Below are 17689 nucleotides of genomic sequence, written 5' to 3' on the forward strand. Positions count from 1 at the left end.
CCCATGCTTCACAGTAGGTATGGTGTTCTTTGGTTGCAACTCAGCATTCTCTCTCCTCCAAACACGACGAGTTGTGTTTCTACCAAACAGTTCTACTTTGGTTTCATCTGACCATATGACATTCTCCCAATCCTCTTCTGGATCATCCAAATGCTCTCTAGCAAACCTCAGACGGGCCCAGACATGTACTGGCTTAAGCAGGGGGACACATCTGGCACTGCAGGATCTGAGTCCCTGGCGGCGTAGTGTGTTACTGATGGTAGCCTTTGTTACGTTGGTCCCAGCTCTCTGCAGGTCATTCACTAGGTCCCCCCCGTGTGGTTCTGGGATTTTTGCTCACCGTTCTTGTGATCATTTTGACCCCATTGGGTGAGATCTTGTGTGGAGCCCCAGATCGAGGGAGATTATCAGTGGTCTTGTATGTCTTCCATTTTCTAATTATTGCTCCCACAGTTGATTTCTTCACACCAAGCTGCTTGCCTATTGCAGATTCAGTCTTCCCAGCAGCCTGGTGCAGGTCTACAATTTTGTTTCTGGTGTCCTTCGACAGCTCTTTGGTCTTCACCATAGTGGTGTTTGGAGTGTGACTGTTTGAGGTTATGGGCAGGTGCCTTTTATACTGATAACAAGTTCAAACAGGTGCCATTAATACAGGTAATGAGTGGAGGACAGAGGAGCCTCTTAAAGAAGAAGATACAGGTCTGTGAGAGACAGAAATCTTGCTTGTTTGTAGGTGACCAAATACTTATTTTCCACCATAATTTGCAAATAAATTCTTTCAAAAATCGGACAATGTGATTGTCTGGATTTGTTTCCACATTTTGTCTCTCATAGTTGAGGTATACCTATGATGACAATTACAGGCCTCTCTCATCTTTTTAAGTGGGAGAACTTGCACAATTGGTGGCTGACTAAATACTTTTTTGCCTCACTGTATGTAGGATATAGGAAGTGTGATTTCAATAAATACATTTTTTTATATTAATACCTGGTCCGCCTTTCAAAATCCAGAGGGGTTACGCCGTGCCTTGAGCACTAGGTTTTCTTTTGTTTGTGGGAAAAAAGGACATTAAATTTTTTTTTGGGTACAGCGTCACACAACTGTCAGTTAAAGTAACACAGTGCCCTGGGACCAATTATGTTTAACTTGTTCATAAACGATATAGGAGGTTGGAATAAACTGTTCAATTTCAGTTTTTGCTGATGATACAAAGCATTGCATGATGACTCTACCATTGGGAGGAAACATGGAAGAAGGTGCTCTGGTCAGATGAGACCAAAATTGAACTTTTTGGCCTAAAACCAAAATGCTATGTGTGGTGGAAAATTAACACTGCACATCACCCTGAAAACACCATCCCCACTGTGAAACATAATGGTGGCAGCATCATGTTGCGGGGATGCTTTTCTTCAGCAGGGACAGGGAAGCTGGTCAGAGTTGATGGGAAAGATGGATGGAGCCAAATACAGGGCAATCTTAGAAGAAAACCTGTTACAATCTGCAAAAGACTTAAAACCGGGGCGGAGTTTCACCTTTCAGCAGGACAATGACCCTAAACATACAGCCACAGCTACAATGCAATGGTTTAGATTAAAGCATATTCATGTGTTAGAATGGAGCCCAGACCTAAAGCCAATTGAGAATCTGTGGCAAGACTTGAAAATTGTTGTTCACAGATGCTCTCTATATAATCTGACAGAGTTTGAGCTATTTTGCAAAGAAGAAGAATGCGCAAAAATGTCACTCTAGATGTGCAAAGCTGGTAAAGACCTATCCAAAAAGACTTGCAGCTGTAATTGCAGTGAAAGGTGGTTCTACAAAGTATTGGTTCGGGGGGGGGGGGGGACTGAACACAAATGCACGGCACACTTTTCACATTTTTGTGAAAAAAATTGAAAACCGTTTATCATTTTCCTTCCATTTCACAATTATCTGCCACTTTGTGTTGGCCTATCACATAAAATCTTGCTTTTACATCATAGGCTTGCTTAAGGAACAGGGTGCCACTCACTACAGATCTCTCCAGAGTGCATGTACCTTCCCCTCCAGGTGTGTGATGTCGTCACTGTTTGCATCTCCGCACAACACGTTTTGTCATTGGTTGACTTCTTCAGGAACAGCCGTTTTTGGCCAGCTTTAGTTAACGAATCAAATAAATCTGGTGAGTTTCTGTTGGGGAGATCTCCGATGGTGGAAAACGGTGCCTATAAATCACGTGATGCTGCTTTTCACTTGAATGAAAACTCATGAGTACTTTGAGATGTAGTAATCAAATGAGCTTTCTTACACTTTATTGAATTCATTTACCACGTTACATAGTTACATAGTCGGTGAGGTCGAAAAAAGACACAAGTCCAACCTATGTGTGTGATTATATGTAAGTATTACATTGTATATCCCTGTATGTTGTGGACGTTCAGGTGCTTATCTAATAGCTTCTTGAAACTAACGATGCCCCCCCGCTGAGACCACTGCCTGTGGAAGGAAATTCCACATCCTTGCTGCTCTTACAGTAAAGAACCCTCTACGTAGTTTAAGGTTAAACCTCTTTTCTTCTAATTTTAATAAATGGCCACGAGTCTTGTTAAACTCCCTTCCGCGAGTTATTGAACGTTTGAACTGAAGTTTTTTTTTATAGCACTAAATTTGCACAATATGGTTTCTGAATTAAACTGAGCGAGTGCTGTTTTGTAGTTTATACATAGCTTATTGTATATCATTTCATGAAATTTTCACAGGTGCTAGTGATAAGTGGAAAACATTTTTTTTATCTCACAGCGTGGATTGGGATTTTAATTCATTGTAATTAACAGTGAAGACCTTGGACACTATTGCAAGATAAGTATCTAGGGAGGGTTAATGTGGGCTACATGAGCTTCAGGGGGGAGTAACCAAAAAGGATAAATTGCACTTTGTTGGAAAGCTCACCTATCCTTAAAGATAAAACACTCTTGGACAAAATGCTACTTAGATAAGATAAAAATCGCTGATTGCCGCCATTACTAGTAAAAAAAAAAAATTATTAATAAAAATGCATAAAACTATCCCCTATTTTGTAGACGCTATAACTTTTGCGCAAACCAATCAATAAACACTTATTGCAATTTTTTTTACCAAAAATATGTAGAATACGTATTGGCCTAAACTGAGGAAAAAAAAAGATTTTTTATATATTTTGGGGGGATATTTATTATAGAAAAAAGTAAAAAAACAATGCGTTTTTTTCAAAATTGCCGCTCTTTTTTTGTTTATAGCGCAAAAAATAAAAACCGCAGAGGTGAGCAAATACCACCAAAAGAAAGCTCTATTTGTGGGAAAAAAAGGACTTTACATCGCACGACCGCGCAATTGTCAGTTAAAGCAACGTAGTGCCGAATCGCAAAATGTGCTCTGATCTTTGGCCAGCAAAATGGTCCCGGGCTTAAGTGGCTAAAAAGTTTTAATGGAATGCAGTACACTTTTAGTTATCTGGTTAGTCAATCAATCGTAGACTTACATATACAACGAAATCCTTTGGAGCACTTGAAATTGTGGACTTTGGAGACAAGGAACGAGGGATGTGATCTAATGTGACAGCTGTTGGTCGGATGCGACTAGACAGACGAACTACAGCATACCCTTGGGATCCTCTAAAAGCCCAACAGTTACCTGGGTTTGAATCTGGCTGAAAACATTAAAACAGAACAAGTTAGAGACATAACGTCAGTAAATGTTTAGCCTTAAGGTAATATTTAAGGAAGAACACCATACAAATGTAAAAAGGTAAAAAATTATAAAGTATTATTTATGTGGCTTGTCTTGAATCAAACAACCCTTTTGCACATGGCTGTTTATTCAGTGCTATTTCTGACTGCTCACAGTAGTCACATTCAATTTGTGAGAAATTATTTCCATCTCTGTGAGATCCAAAAGACCAGAACATGACTCCTGGAGCGTTTGATGAACAATTTGAGCAACACAGGTAAAGTAAATCTTTGGATGCAACTAGTTTATGTGTCTTTAATAATGCATATATTTTGACGGATTTAAGATAAATAATTATTCAGTGTGTTATAGAACTACGCTTTTACCTGAAGTATGACTCGTGGGGACTGTGACTGATACCATAGTGGAACCCCGAACAGACTGAGAAGGGCAGTTTTGGTTTCATAGGTCTCAGAGCATCTAGTATTTAGAACGCTGGCTCCTACAAGAAAATATATAAGATGAAAAAAAAAAAAAATCAATAACACACATTTCAGTTTTTGCGGGCTCATCTTTATGTCGGGCAAATGAAGACAAACCAACCTGAAGATTCCAGGGCATAATCCACCAAACCAATTCGGTCTTCACTATATCTCTGGAGGGCACGATTTACAATCTCATACACCTCCTAAAAACAATGAAAATGCTACAAGTTATGGAAGGGGTACATAGAAAGTGTTGTACCTTTAATCAAAGAAAGGAGAACTGAAGTAAATTCAACAAGCTGTATTAATTCTCTCATGCTGATCGTGTCAGATTTGCATCTCCTGCAAGAGGGAACCGGAATCTACTGTAAATGTCAGCATTGTGACTTATAATTTAGTTTAACCCATCACAGTATTTAATTTCTTTAGTGTGGTCTGGAAATCATTAACAAATACAGTAAGCCTCCCCCTTACCTTCAGGCTGGACTGTGTTGAGGTAAAGTGCATGTTCTACAACGTGCTATCATAACAAATTAATTGGACTGTGGTACGTTGCTGCACCATTCACTCAAGGTGCACGTGCGTCAAATGTTCTACAACGTGCTATCATAACAAATTAATTGGACTGTGGTACGTTGCTGCCCCATTCACTCAAGGTGCACGTGCGTCAAATGTCCATTGAAGTGTACTAGCAGGTCATTCAAAGTAAATGGGCTGCCTTAACACAATAAATGTTAACATGCTTGTGGAAACACACCACATCAGTGTAAATCCAGCCTAAAGTTTTTAGAACATCATCCTATTTCAATCGTCATTAAAATACAACTGCCACGGGGGCGTGGCCGCGGCATGGGAGAGAGCAGATGTGCTTGAGCCGAGCTCCGTCTGACCCGCTCCTTGTTAAGGCACCTGCAGCAGCGCTACACCTCATCACACCCACCAAATGACATGCCATCGCGGAGGAAGCAGTCCCCACCACCCTGGAGGACCCCGCAGCTATGTTCGAGCTCCCTGGATGAATATTTTACTGGCGGAGGCCGGATCCAAGATGGAGCCGGGTGGGTGCTCACAGGCCGCACATACGGCGTCCCTGATCCCCTCACTGCACCAGCTGCCTCCTCACCTCCTCCCCCCCTCTTCACCAGGCTCCCGGAGTAGCCCCTTCAGCAGCCAAGGCCGGAATGACACCCAGGGGAGCAGCGGCAGTGTCTCCAATGGGTCTCCCCATAGCCCACACACAAGACCTGCTGGGCCTTCCTCCTCTGGCTCCAGAGCCCCCCCCGCACGTTTTCTGGGCATAGGGACATGGAGGGGGCCCTGGATGAAGGAGACCTACGATCCCATATTCTAGCCCTCCCCACCTGGTCTGATCTGGAGGGCTTTATGACCCGGATGGAAAAGGCTTTCAGGAAAGACATTGAAGATCTATAGGCTGGCACGGCTCATATTGGAGGCAGAGTAGAGGCCTTAGAAGCATCAGTGGAAGACCTCACCCCTACCCTACAGGCACTACAGACACGCTGCACAATGCAGGATCAACGTATTGATTCCTTGCTTGACCAACTTGATGATGTAGAGCCGAAGGGTTAGCATCCGCATACGAGGCCTACCGGAGGCTACAGGACCCTGTCAGGAAAGGGTCCGTCCGCTGGTAAGATATATCATTTGGCGTGCAGTACTGGGGTCCACCAGCAGGTGTCTCCTGGCAGTTTGGAACTGTCAGGGGAATCTTTCCCTGCTGGTGTTATTTCATCTTTTGGCCGCAGTACTGACGTCCACCAGCGAATGGATCCTGGCAGTATGGAGAAGACAACACTCCCTGCGCTCAGGTGTTACGTGAAGACAATTATTGTCAGTCCCATAAATAACCGGCAAGCCCTCACATGCTTGCCTTGGTATCTCTCTCCTTGAGCATTGACCTTGTTTGCCTGTTTACCGATCCTGAGCCTGCATCCGACCTTGTTCCCGAGCTTATCCTGACTCAGTCCCTTCTGTGTTCCTGTACCCTTCAGCCCGATCCATCCCCTCTCTGTCCTGTTGGTTCCCTGTCCCTCATTTACTGATCTTCCTGTGTATGACCTTGGCTTGGCTAACGTTTACGCTTCTGGAATATCCTTTGTCCTGCTGACCTGCCGTGTATGACCCTGGCCTGGCTGACATCTGTGATTCTGGTACTGCCCCTTGCTGTATATATGATTGTTGTCGGTGGGTTTGTTGGGTTGGTTGCGCACTGTTTGTATTTTCTTATTTATCTTAATAAATATCATTATTCACTTTACATGCGTTTTGGGTTATCTCTGTGCAGTCCACACAGTCTGGTCTACTAATTATCCTGACAGTATACCAAGGCCATCCCTGACCAGACGTGGCTGCATTGAGGAATCCTCCTGGTTTGCTGGGCTCGCTAAAGATGGATTTCAATGAAATTGTCTATTACTCTCTGCTAGCGGCAGAGGATAGTGAATATTGTCGCCAGACGTTAAAAGATTGGTCCAGTGACCAGCTGCTGGAAACGATCCGATCGGCTCATTTCCTAGTAGATCAGGGTCATATGTTATTTGAGGATGTGCAGCCTTTGATTCAGTTATGTGCAAAGCCAGCCCTGTCATGTTTGCCCGAAGGAAGTGATGACTTCTCTCCCCCTTCAATTGTGGCCAAGTTGAATCCCTGGTATGGCTGTTAGAGGATGATCCGTTTTTTTTTTTTATGAACTTTATTCCTCTTGTTCCCAGCAGGTGTTAACTGATTGTATTTGTTCAGTACAATCTCTGATTAAACAGGCTGTATGTGAACCAACTTTTGTTCGACCTGTGCTACAGGCATGGTCAGATCTCTTGTATTTAGCCAAGCCAGAACAATCTAGCCCTGCCATTAGTCACCTGCCTTCCCAAAAATCTATCTCCCCGTCACCCATGGCAACCTCAGCTACAGCCCAGTATACACAGCTTCCCACCAAGTACTATTACCCAGTTTCTACTCACTGCACCTATCCTGCTTTCAATCCACCTGCCTCTTCTCTTCCACCTGTAACAATTCCACAAAACCCTCCTCCAGCCACTATTCCCTGGTCTTCCTTTTGCCCAGTTACATCTTTTTCTTACAGCAATGCAGTTACCTACAAAGCTACAGTGGCTAAACCAAAAAAGAAACGGAAGTTCTTTCCAACCCACACAATTCTGCCAGTAACCCAGTCTACCTCCACACTGACCAACCTGCTCCAGTCTACCTTCACGCTAGTTGAGCCTGATGACCCACCTAAGTCTGACGTCCCCGTGCCTGCTACCCAGTCTGACGTCCCAGTGCCTGCTACCCAGTCTGACGTCCCAGTGCCTGCTACCCAGTCTGACGTCCCAGTGCCTGCTACCCAGTCTGACGTCCCAGTGCCTGCTACCCAGTCTGACGTCCCAGTGCCTGCTACCCAGTCTGACGTCCCAGTGCCTGCTGCCCAGTCTGACGTCCCAGTGCCTGCTGCCCAGTCTGGCGTCCCAGTGCCTGCTGCCCAGTCTGGCGTCCCAGTGCCTGCTGCCCAGTCTGGCTTCCCAGTGCCTGCTGCCCAGTCTGGCTTCCCAGTGCCTGCTGCCCAGTCTGGCTTCCCAGTGCCTGCTGCCCAGTCTGACGTCCCAGTGCCTGCTACCCAGTCTGACGTCCCAGTGCCTGCTGACTGGTCTGATGACCTTGTGTCCATGTTCCAGCCTAAAGTTTTGCTGCCAGTGTTCCAGTTTGATGTGCCGGCTTCCCAGTCTGATGATTCTCTGTCTGCTGCCCAGCCTGATGTGTTCCTGTCCGCTGCCCAGCCTGATGTGCCAGTGTCTGCTACTCAGCCTGTTGTGCCAATGCCTGTGCCCGCTGCCCAGTTTGAGGTCCCAGTGCCTGCTGCTCAGCCTGACATCCCAGTGCCCATGTTCCAGTCTGACACTTTACTGACTACTGTCCAGTCCGATGTACCTGTTGTTCAGCCTGTTATGCCAGCACCCGCTGTTCTGCCCGATGTGCCAGCGCCTGTGTCTGCTGCCCAGTCTGAAGTTCCAGTACCTGCTGCCCGGTCTGATGTCTCGGTGCCCGCTTTCCAGTCCGATGTGCCCGCTTTCCAGCCTGATGTGTCCGCTTTCCGGTCTGATGTGTCCGCTTTCCGGTCTGATGTGTCCGCTTTCCGCTGCCCAGCCTGATGTGTTCCTGTCTGCTGCCCAGCCTGATGTGCCAGTGTCTGCTACTCAGCCTGTTGTGCCAATGCCTGTGCCCGCTGCCCAGTTTGAGGTCCCAGTGCCTGCTGCTCAGCCTGAAACCCCAGTGTCCATGTTCCTGTCTGACGCTCCAGTGACTACTGTCCAGTCTGATGTACCTGTTGTTCAGCCTGTTGTGCCAGTACCTGCTGTTCTGCCTGATGTGCCAGCGCCTGTGTCTGCTGCCCAGCCTGAAGTTCCAGTACCTGCTGCCCGGTCTGATGTCTTGGTGCCCGCTTTCCAGTCCGATGTGCCCGCTTTCCAGCCTGATGTGTCCGCTTTCCGGTCTGATGTGTCCGCTTTCCGGTCTGATGTGTCCGCTTTCCGCTGCCCAGCCTGATGTGTTCCTGTCTGCTGCCCAGCCTGATGTGCCAGTGTCTGCTACTCAGCCTGTTGTGCCAATGCCTGTGCCCGCTGCCCAGTTTGAGGTCCCAGTGCCTGCTGCTCAGCCTGAAACCCCAGTGTCCATGTTCCTGTCTGACGCTCCAGTGACTACTGTCCAGTCTGATGTACCTGTTGTTCAGCCTGTTGTGCCAGTACCTGCTGTTCTGCCTGATGTGCCAGCGCCTGTGTCTGCTGCCCAGCCTGAAGTTCCAGTACCTGCTGCCCGGTCTGATGTCTTGGTGCCCGCTTTTCAGCCTGATGTGCCCGCTTTTCAGCCTGATGTGCCCGCTTTTCAGCCTGATGTCTCATTGCCTGCCTTCCAGCCTGATGTCGTGATATTGGTGTCTCAGCCTGAAGTTTCGGTGCCTGTGTCTCTGCTTGAAGTTTCGGTGCCCGTGTCTCAGCCTGAAGTTTCGGTGCCCGTGTCTCAGCCTGTTGAACCGGTGTCCGTTACCCAGTCTGTTGAACCGGTGCCCGTTACCCAGTCTGTTGAACCGGTGCCCGTTACCCAGTCTGTTGAACTGGTGCCCGTTACCCAGTCTGCTGAACTGGTGCCCGTTACCCAGTCTGCTGAACCGGTGCCCGTTAGTCTGCCAAACCGAAGTCCGTCACCTGGCCTGTTAAGCCAGTACCCATTATTCAGCTTGCCGAACCAGTGCCCGGTGTCCAGCTCGCTGAGCCGGGGACCGTTACCCAGCCCACTGGGCCGGGGCCCATTACCCAGCTTGCTGAGCCGATGCCTGTGATCCAGCCTGCCTTTACGGTGCTCACTGTTTGGCCTAATGTTCCAGAGCCTGCTGCCCAGCTCGAAGACCCGGAGCCTACTGCCCAGCTCGACGACCCGGAGCCTGTTGCCCAGCTCGACGACCCAGAGCCTGCTGCCCAGCTCGACGACCCAGAGCCTGCTGCCCAGCTCGACGACCCAGAGCCTGCTGCCCAGCTCGACGACCCAGAGCCTGCTGCCCAGCTCGACGACCCAGAGCCTGCTGCCCAGCTCGACGACCCAGAGCCTGCTGCCCAGCTCGACGACCCAGAGCCTGCTGCCCAGCTCGACGAACCAGAGCCTGCTGCCCAGCTCGACGAACCAGAGCCTGCTGCCCAGCTCGACGAACCAGAGCCTGCTGCCCAGCTCGACGAACCAGAGCCTGCTGCCCAGCTCGACGAACCAGAGCCTGCTGCCCAGCTCGACGAACCAGAGCCTGCTGCCCAGCTCGACGAACCAGAGCCTGCTGCCCAGCTCGACGAACCAGAGCCTGCTGCCCTCTGGTGTGATGTGCCCGCTGTCTGCTGTGATGTGCCCGCTGTCTGCTGTGATATGCCCGCTGTCTGCTGTGATATGCCCGCTGTGATATGCCCGCTGTCTGCTGTGATATGCCCGCTGTCTGCTGTGATGTGCCCGCTGTCCGGTTTGAAGTACCCGATGCCCAGTCTGACTTTGTTCAGTGTGAGGCCATTAACTTTGGACAATTACTTCTAGTTGGAGCGTCCGGAGGCCGCTCCTTTGAGGGGGGGTACTGCCAAGAAAGGGTCCGTCCGCTGGTAAAATATATCATTTGGCGTGCAGTACTGGGGTCCACCAGCAGGTGTCTCCTGGCAGTTTGGAACTGTCAGGGGAATCTTTCCCTGCTGGTGTTATTTCATCTTTTGGCCGCAGTACTGACGTCCACCAGCGGATGGATCCTGGCAGTATGGAGCAGACAACACTCCCTGCGCTCAGGTGTTACATGAAGACAATTATTGTCAGTCCCATAAATACCCGGCAAGCCCTCACATTCTTGCCTTGGTATCTCTCTCCTTTAGCCCTGACCTTGTTTGCCTGTTTACCGATCCAGAGCCTGCTTCCGACCTTGTTACCAAGCTTATCCTGACCCGGTCCCTTCTGTGTTCCTGTACCCTTCAGCCCGATCCATCCCCTCTCTGTCCTGTTGGTTCCCTTTCCCTCATTTACTGATCTTCCTGTGTATGACCTTGGCTTGGATAACGTTTACGCTTCTGGAATATCCCTTGTCCTGCCGTGTATGACCCTGGCCTGGCTGACATCTGTGATTCTGGTACTGCCCCTTGCTGTATATATTATTGTTGTTGGTAGGTTTGTTGGGTTGGTTGCGCACTGTTTGTATTTTCTTATTTATCATCTATCTTAATAAATATCATTATTCACTTTACATGCGTTTTGGGTTATCTCTGTGCAGTCCACACAGTCTGGTCTACTAATTCTCCTGACAGACCCAGAGACATAATACCTACACTTCAGGGAGTGTTCACACAGATATTGGGCAAAGAAGCACCTGATCGCATAGAGATCGGTTGAGCTCACAGGGCCCTCAGGCCTCCCTCTGATGATCATGACAAGCCCCGAGACATCATCTGTAAGCTGCACAGGTACACCCTGAAGGAACGTATCATGTATCATGTCAGGGGGGTCCGCCATGTGGACTTTGATGGAGCTAAGCTGTCCCTATTGCCGGAGTTATCCAGACACACGCTGATGCAACGCAGGGCCCTTAAAACATTGCTGGAAGTTTTACAAGATGCTCACCTGATCTACCGCTGGGGATTTCTCTTCAGCCTTTCTGTTACTAAAGGAGGTCAGTAGGTTACTTTAAGGAACAAGTCGGATCTTCCCCATTTTCTTGCCCGCCTTGGCCTCCCCAAGATGGACATCCCAGAGTGGCATTCTTCCCCAGGAGTCCCAGCATTAATGCGCCCTGAACCTTGGCAACAAGCACGTCACAGACGCCATAACAAGCCACGAGCAGACCCCACTGCCTCTGCTGAACGGGAGCCTCCCTCTTCCTCAACTGTACGCCGAATGACTGTTCTAGTGCCTGATGACTCTGCCCTCCCCTTTCCCACATTTTTCCTAATTTTCGCCTTAGTTTTCAGGATTGCTATTGCTGCTGCAGATCATCTGAACGCACATCCAAACTATGGAAGTGCTCATTGATTGGAGCGGGGCCCCCCCTTTTTGATGGGTTTTTGCTTGATGCCGCTCCATTTACCCCCCATAGGTGAACTCTTGGAAGTTACCCTCCTTGGACGAGGACATCCATGGTGCGTGGACCACTTGCACCTTATTGGGCCAGCTGGCCATGAGGTGGACCTTGCAACGTCGACTTTAGGAATATTTACTCACCTGACCGAATTGTACAACGTCCGTGGCCTGAGCTCCCCATCTAAAAGCAGTAAGTTGTGGCTTGAGACAAAGAGACTTGGTGCACACATTTTACTCTTGTAGAAAACTCATTTCAGGACTGACTCGGTTCCCCGCCTTCCGACACACTTATACAACCAATGGTATCTCAGCAATTCACCCCGGCCTAAATCAGGTGGAGTGGCGGTTGCGATACATAAACACTGCCCATTCATCCCCCTGGACCACTATGCGGATCCCGACGGTAGATTTGTCTTTCTGAAAGGCACTCTGTTCAGTCGCAGGCTGACCCTCGTGGCGCTCTATCACCAACCACCAGGCAACTGGCGTTCCTGGACAAGCTACTAGATTCCCTTTCCGCATTTCGCGAGGGGCAGCTGGTGGTCGGTGGGGACTTTAATGTCTGTCCCTACCCACAGATGGACACCTCCTCCGGGTGCTCCACACACTCGTTCGCATTTCTTAAACATTTTCGTAAATCATTGCACACCCATTATCTGGTTGACTGCTGGAGAATGCTCCATCCCACCACAAAGGACTTCAGCTACTACTCTGCAACTCACGACGTGTACACGCGCATAGATCTATTGGCCGATCGGGGTTTTATGAAGTCGCTCTCCAGTGCGTTGATTGGATCAATTACGATTACCACCCATCTCCGTCTCCCTAGCCCCTCCATCTTCCGATACCCGCCAGTGGACGTGGCGCTTAAACGAAAACCTGTTAGATGACGCAGTAGCTCAGAAGCAGGTTTCAGACACTATTTCCATTTACTTTAATGAAAACGTGATGGGGCGACGGGGATGGCATCCGTGTGGGAGGGCCATAAAGCTGTGGTCCAGAGGGAGCTAATCACCCAGGGATCCAGGTTGAAAAAGGCACGCACTGGGAAACTTCAGTCCCTCTTGGCCCAGCTATGAGCCACAGAACTTAAACACAAACGCCAAATGACTCCATCCCTATACACGGAGCTTGTGTCCCTTAGAGAGAAGCTTTCTCTTCTGTTGGAAACACGCGCACGGGATAGATTGAGATTGGTTTCTCATAAATTTTACGAGTTCGGAAACAAATGTGGGAGACTCTTGGCTAGAGCTCTTAAACGTCAATGCGCATCCGGCCACGTCCACAAGCTACAAACCACCTCAGGACCCCAAATGGTGCTGTCCTCCAAAATCACTGACTCCTTTAGGGAATATTATGCCCAACTTTACCAACTCCCTCCTACACTCGCAGATCACTCTCCCTTACAGAAATCGGAATGCATTTCAAAATACCTAGAGGAAGCACTGGCCCCCCAACTATCGACGCGATTTAGTGAACAGCTAGACCGGTCTATAGCTGTAACGGAGATAGAGTCGGTAATCAAGGACCTTCCACAGGGTAAGGAGTCCTGGCCCTGATGGGTTCACTAATGCGTATTACCGCAAATTTTCCTCACTCTTGTCCGACCGCATGTGCACTTATTTTAATCTTCTTGCCTCAGGCACTTCCCTTCCAAAAGAGGCACTGTTGGCTCACATTAAGGTCCTCCCGAAGGAGGGGAAAGACCCCTCCATTCCCAGCAGCTATAGACCGATTTCGTTACTAAGCACTGACATTAAAATCAGCAAAAATTCTGGTGAATCGACTGAAACCCGTCCTACCGACGGTAATTCATGCGGATCAAACAGGTTTCATAACAGGGAGGGAGGCTAGGGATAACTCCAACCGAGCGATACAACTAATTCACTGGGTGAACTTGCAGCGGTCCAGTCCTCCCTGTCTTCTGCTATCCACGGATGCCGAAAAGGCGTTTGACCGGGTGGACTGGACCTATCTGCAGGCAGTACTGTCTTGACTGGGCTTGGGCCACAATATGCTCAGGTGGATAGGCTCTTTATACAGCTCCCCAGAGGCCCGGGTTAAGGTCAATGGGACGCTTTCTAACCCCTTTTCCATAAGGAACGGGACAAGGCAGGGGTGCCCCATGTCCACACTAATATTTGCTCTCACCCTAGAACCACTGCTCAACATGATACGGCTAAATCCTAACATTTCGGGGTTCACGGTGGGGAGGACAAAACATAAATTATCGGCTTATGCTGAAGACGTCCTGTTTTATGTCAAGGACCTGCTGATTTCCCTCCCCAACATTATGGCGGAGTTGCGGAGATTCCATTCTCATTCTAACTTCAAGATCAACTATAGTAAGTTGGAGATCCTCCCCCTTGCTATTCCCTCTGTGATGCAATCCCAACTGCAAGCCTCATTCTCCTTCACATGGTGCAGTTCCTCTTTAAAATACCTGGGCATCTACCTCCCTGCTACATTCACACAACTATATACATGTAACTATGCCCCTTTACTTAACACGATTAAAGCTGATCTTTTGCACTGGGATCGCGACACCTTTTCATGGTTGGGCCGGGTCAGTATCCTGAAAGTGAATGTACTGCCAAGAATTCTCTTTTACCTGCAGATGGTGCCTATATCGCTTCCCAGGTCTTTTTTCTCTGCCTTCAACAGTCTGTTTTTGAAATTTATCTGCCAGGGACACACACCCCGCTTGGCCCTCCGCACACTGCAACATCCTAAGAGTCTGGGGGGGTTGGGGGTCCCCTCCGTAAGAAGGTACTACAAGGCGATTGCTCTGCAAAGGATTTTAGACTGGCACCATCACACTGCCACTAAATCCTGGGTTCCCCTTGAGAAATTTTTAGCCAGCCGTAACTTGTCTCACGCTCCATGGCTACCCCGGGAATGCCGGGGCCTCTCGGGCTTTGTTTGTGGGATACACTTAATGCATAGGGTCTGCTATCACAGCCTGTGTCTCCGCTTACACCCCTAGGGGGCTTCCCCTGGTTTAGTCCGGGGAAGCATCTGTCCTACTTCCGTAGGTGGGCAGGGGACGGGGAGATGAGGTGTGGAAGGTTTGTGCATGAGCAGGGCCTGGTTTCATTGGACTGGCTCCGCACCCAGTTTGGTCGATTCCCGATGGACGAGTGGCGCTACAGACAACTACATCACTTTATCCGAGGTCTGCCCCATCCCATTCGACCTCCATCCTCACTGATCCCGTTTGAGAAGCTATGCAAGTCTGCGGACCCCGTTCCTCACTCTATTTCTGTGCTCTATGGATTGTTGCAGTCTGCGGAGTCCCAGAGTAAGCCGATCTATATACGAGAATGGGAAAGAGACCTGCAGCATACATTCACAGAGACTCAATTGAGCCATCTATATCAACTTACCCATAAGAGTTCAGTAGATACTAAGACCTTTCCCCTCCCCAGTTCATTTTGGGTTGTGAAGAGCACAACGCTCACTGCGTTGTCTCTGGTATGCGGAAACACAATCCGGTCTTGATACCATGGTTTAAATACATACATGCCCCCCCTTTGTTGTTGGGTATAAGTTGATGATGTCATAAGATGCTGGCTACTGAAGGTATCCTAGGTCCCTTTGCACTTGTGGCCGGATGCCTGCCCCCAACCCTCTATGTACCCTCCCTTGTTCTTGTACTTATTGTCTCTTTACGTTTTTCTTTTTATTGTATGTTATTTTGAAAAATAAAATAAAGATTATACAAAAAAAAAAAAAAAAATACAACTGCCACAAATCAGCAGATCTGGCTGTTTCACACATTTGTTTCTAGCACCAGGTGACCTGATGTGCAAAAATTGTGGCTGTACACGGCACACTGTCTACCTGGAAATTATTCAGCCTACAAAGTGGAGGCAGCTCATGTGTAGGCTTACACAGTGCCTTGAAAAACTATTCATACCCCTTGAAATTTTCCACAATTTGTCATGATACATATCTGAAAAGTGTGGCATGCATTTGTATTCAGCACCCTTGAGTCAATACTTTGTAGAACCACCTTTCACTGCAATTACAGCTGCAAGTCTTTTTGGGGATGTCTCTACCAGCTTTGCACATCTAGAGAATGAAATTTTTGCCCATTCTTCTTTGCAAAATAGCTCAAGCTCTCTCAGATTGGATGGAGAGCGTCTGTGAACAATACTTTTCAAGTCTTGCCACAGATTCTCAATTAGATTTAGATCTGGACTTTGACTGGGCCATTCTAACACATGAATATGCTTTGATCTAAACCATTCCATTGTAGCTCTGGCTGTATGTTTAGGGTCATTGTCCTGCTGGAAGGTGAACCTCTGGTGCCAGTCTCAAGTCTTTTGCAGGGGTATCTCGTGCCAATACTCTTGAAAAAAATTACATGTATAATAATTTGCAAAATAAAAGCTGCCCCCCAATAGTGTAGGAGTTCCTATACAGGGGGTCCCCTAGTTACAAACATCTGACTTACAAACGACTCCTACTTACAAACGGAGGGAGAAAACAGGAAGTGAGAGGATATCTACTCCTAGGAAGGGAAATTCACTCCTGTAAGAGCTATTATGGGGAAAAGGTACCTCCACTGATGTTTTATCACCAAGTTTCCACAACAACCCAAAATTTTCAAAATACAATTGTCATTGGGACAGAAAGCAAGGTGAAATCTTCTGAACAGGGGCACACACAGCAAAACAAATGTTACAGGGCTGTTAACCCTTCCCTATGCTAGCCAAAAAGCTTAAAAATAGTTTTTTGGGCTGGAGCTACACTTAAAAAATTTACCTGTTCCGACTTACAAACAGATTCAACTTAAGAACAAACCTACAGTCCCTAACTTGTTTGTAACCCGGGGACCCCCTGTACTGTGAATAGTGAATATATATGTGAGGGGGCACTAATAATGTGTAAATATTTCAATGGTAAAGAACTCCAAAAAATAAAGTGCAAAGGTGCACAAGTAAACAATTGCAAGTACATACAGTGGGGAAAATTATCATGTCATCTCCTGCAAGTTTGCCCACTTACAAAGAAATGAAGGGTCTATAATTTTTATCATAGGTGTATTTTAAATGATAGAGACAGAATATCAACCAAAAATCCAGAAAAAAAAAACACATGATACAAATGTTATAAAAATGAGTTGCAGTTCAGTGAGTAAAATAGGTATTTGATGGCCAAACAAAACATGCCTTAGTACTTGGTGATGAAACCCTTGTTGGCAAGCACATAGGTAAGAAGTTTCTTGTAGTTGGTGACCAGGTTTGCACACATCTCAGGAGGGATTTTGGTCCACTCTTCTTTACACATCTTCTTTAAATCCTTAAGGTTTCTTGGCTGTCTCTTGGCAACTCAAAGTTTCCGCTCCCTCCATACATTTTCTATAGGATTAAGGTCTGGAGACTGACTGGGCCACTCCATGACCTTGATGTGCTTCTTCTTGAGCCATTCCTATGTTGCTTTGGCGGTATGTTTTGGGTCATTGTCATGCCGGAAGTCCCATCCATAACCCATCTTCAGTGTTTTGGCTGAGGGAAGAAGGTTCTCATCCAAGATTTTAAAATACGTGGCCACGTCCATTGGCCCCTCATTGTGGCAAAATTGGCCTGTACATTTAGCACAGAAACAGCCCCAAAGCATAATGTTTTCATCTCTGTGCTGGACTGTAGGGATGGTGTCCTTAGGGTCTTAGTCAGCATTTTTCTTCCTCCAAACACTGCAATATGAGTTAATGCCAAAGAGCTCAATTTTGCACAGAGGTGGAAACATTATGCCTTGGGGATGTTTCACTGCTACAGACTGACTTTGCCGCATTGAGGGGCCCATGGATGGGACCATGTATTGTAAAATCTTGGATGAGAACCTTCTTCCCTTAGCCAGAACACTGAAGATGGGTCATGGATGGGTCTTTCAGCATGACAATGACCCAAAACAT

General features: G+C 47.7%; 1 protein-coding gene across 1 annotated transcript in view; it reads right to left on the reverse strand.

Annotated features, from left to right (window-relative positions):
- Positions 1-17689, reverse strand: part of SUN2 (Sad1 and UNC84 domain containing 2) — a gene marked incomplete in the record, with an annotated part of 201639 nt that overhangs the window by 57292 nt on the left and 126658 nt on the right. The window contains 3 exon segments of the mRNA XM_073592532.1: positions 3498-3665; positions 4072-4187; positions 4289-4373. Coding sequence (XP_073448633.1) covers positions 3498-3665; positions 4072-4187; positions 4289-4373 — 369 coding nt within the window.

The sequence above is a fragment of the Aquarana catesbeiana genome, linkage group LG07 (genome assembly GCF_042186555.1).
Source record: "Aquarana catesbeiana isolate 2022-GZ linkage group LG07, ASM4218655v1, whole genome shotgun sequence".
Classification (NCBI taxonomy): Eukaryota; Metazoa; Chordata; class Amphibia; order Anura; family Ranidae; genus Aquarana; species Aquarana catesbeiana.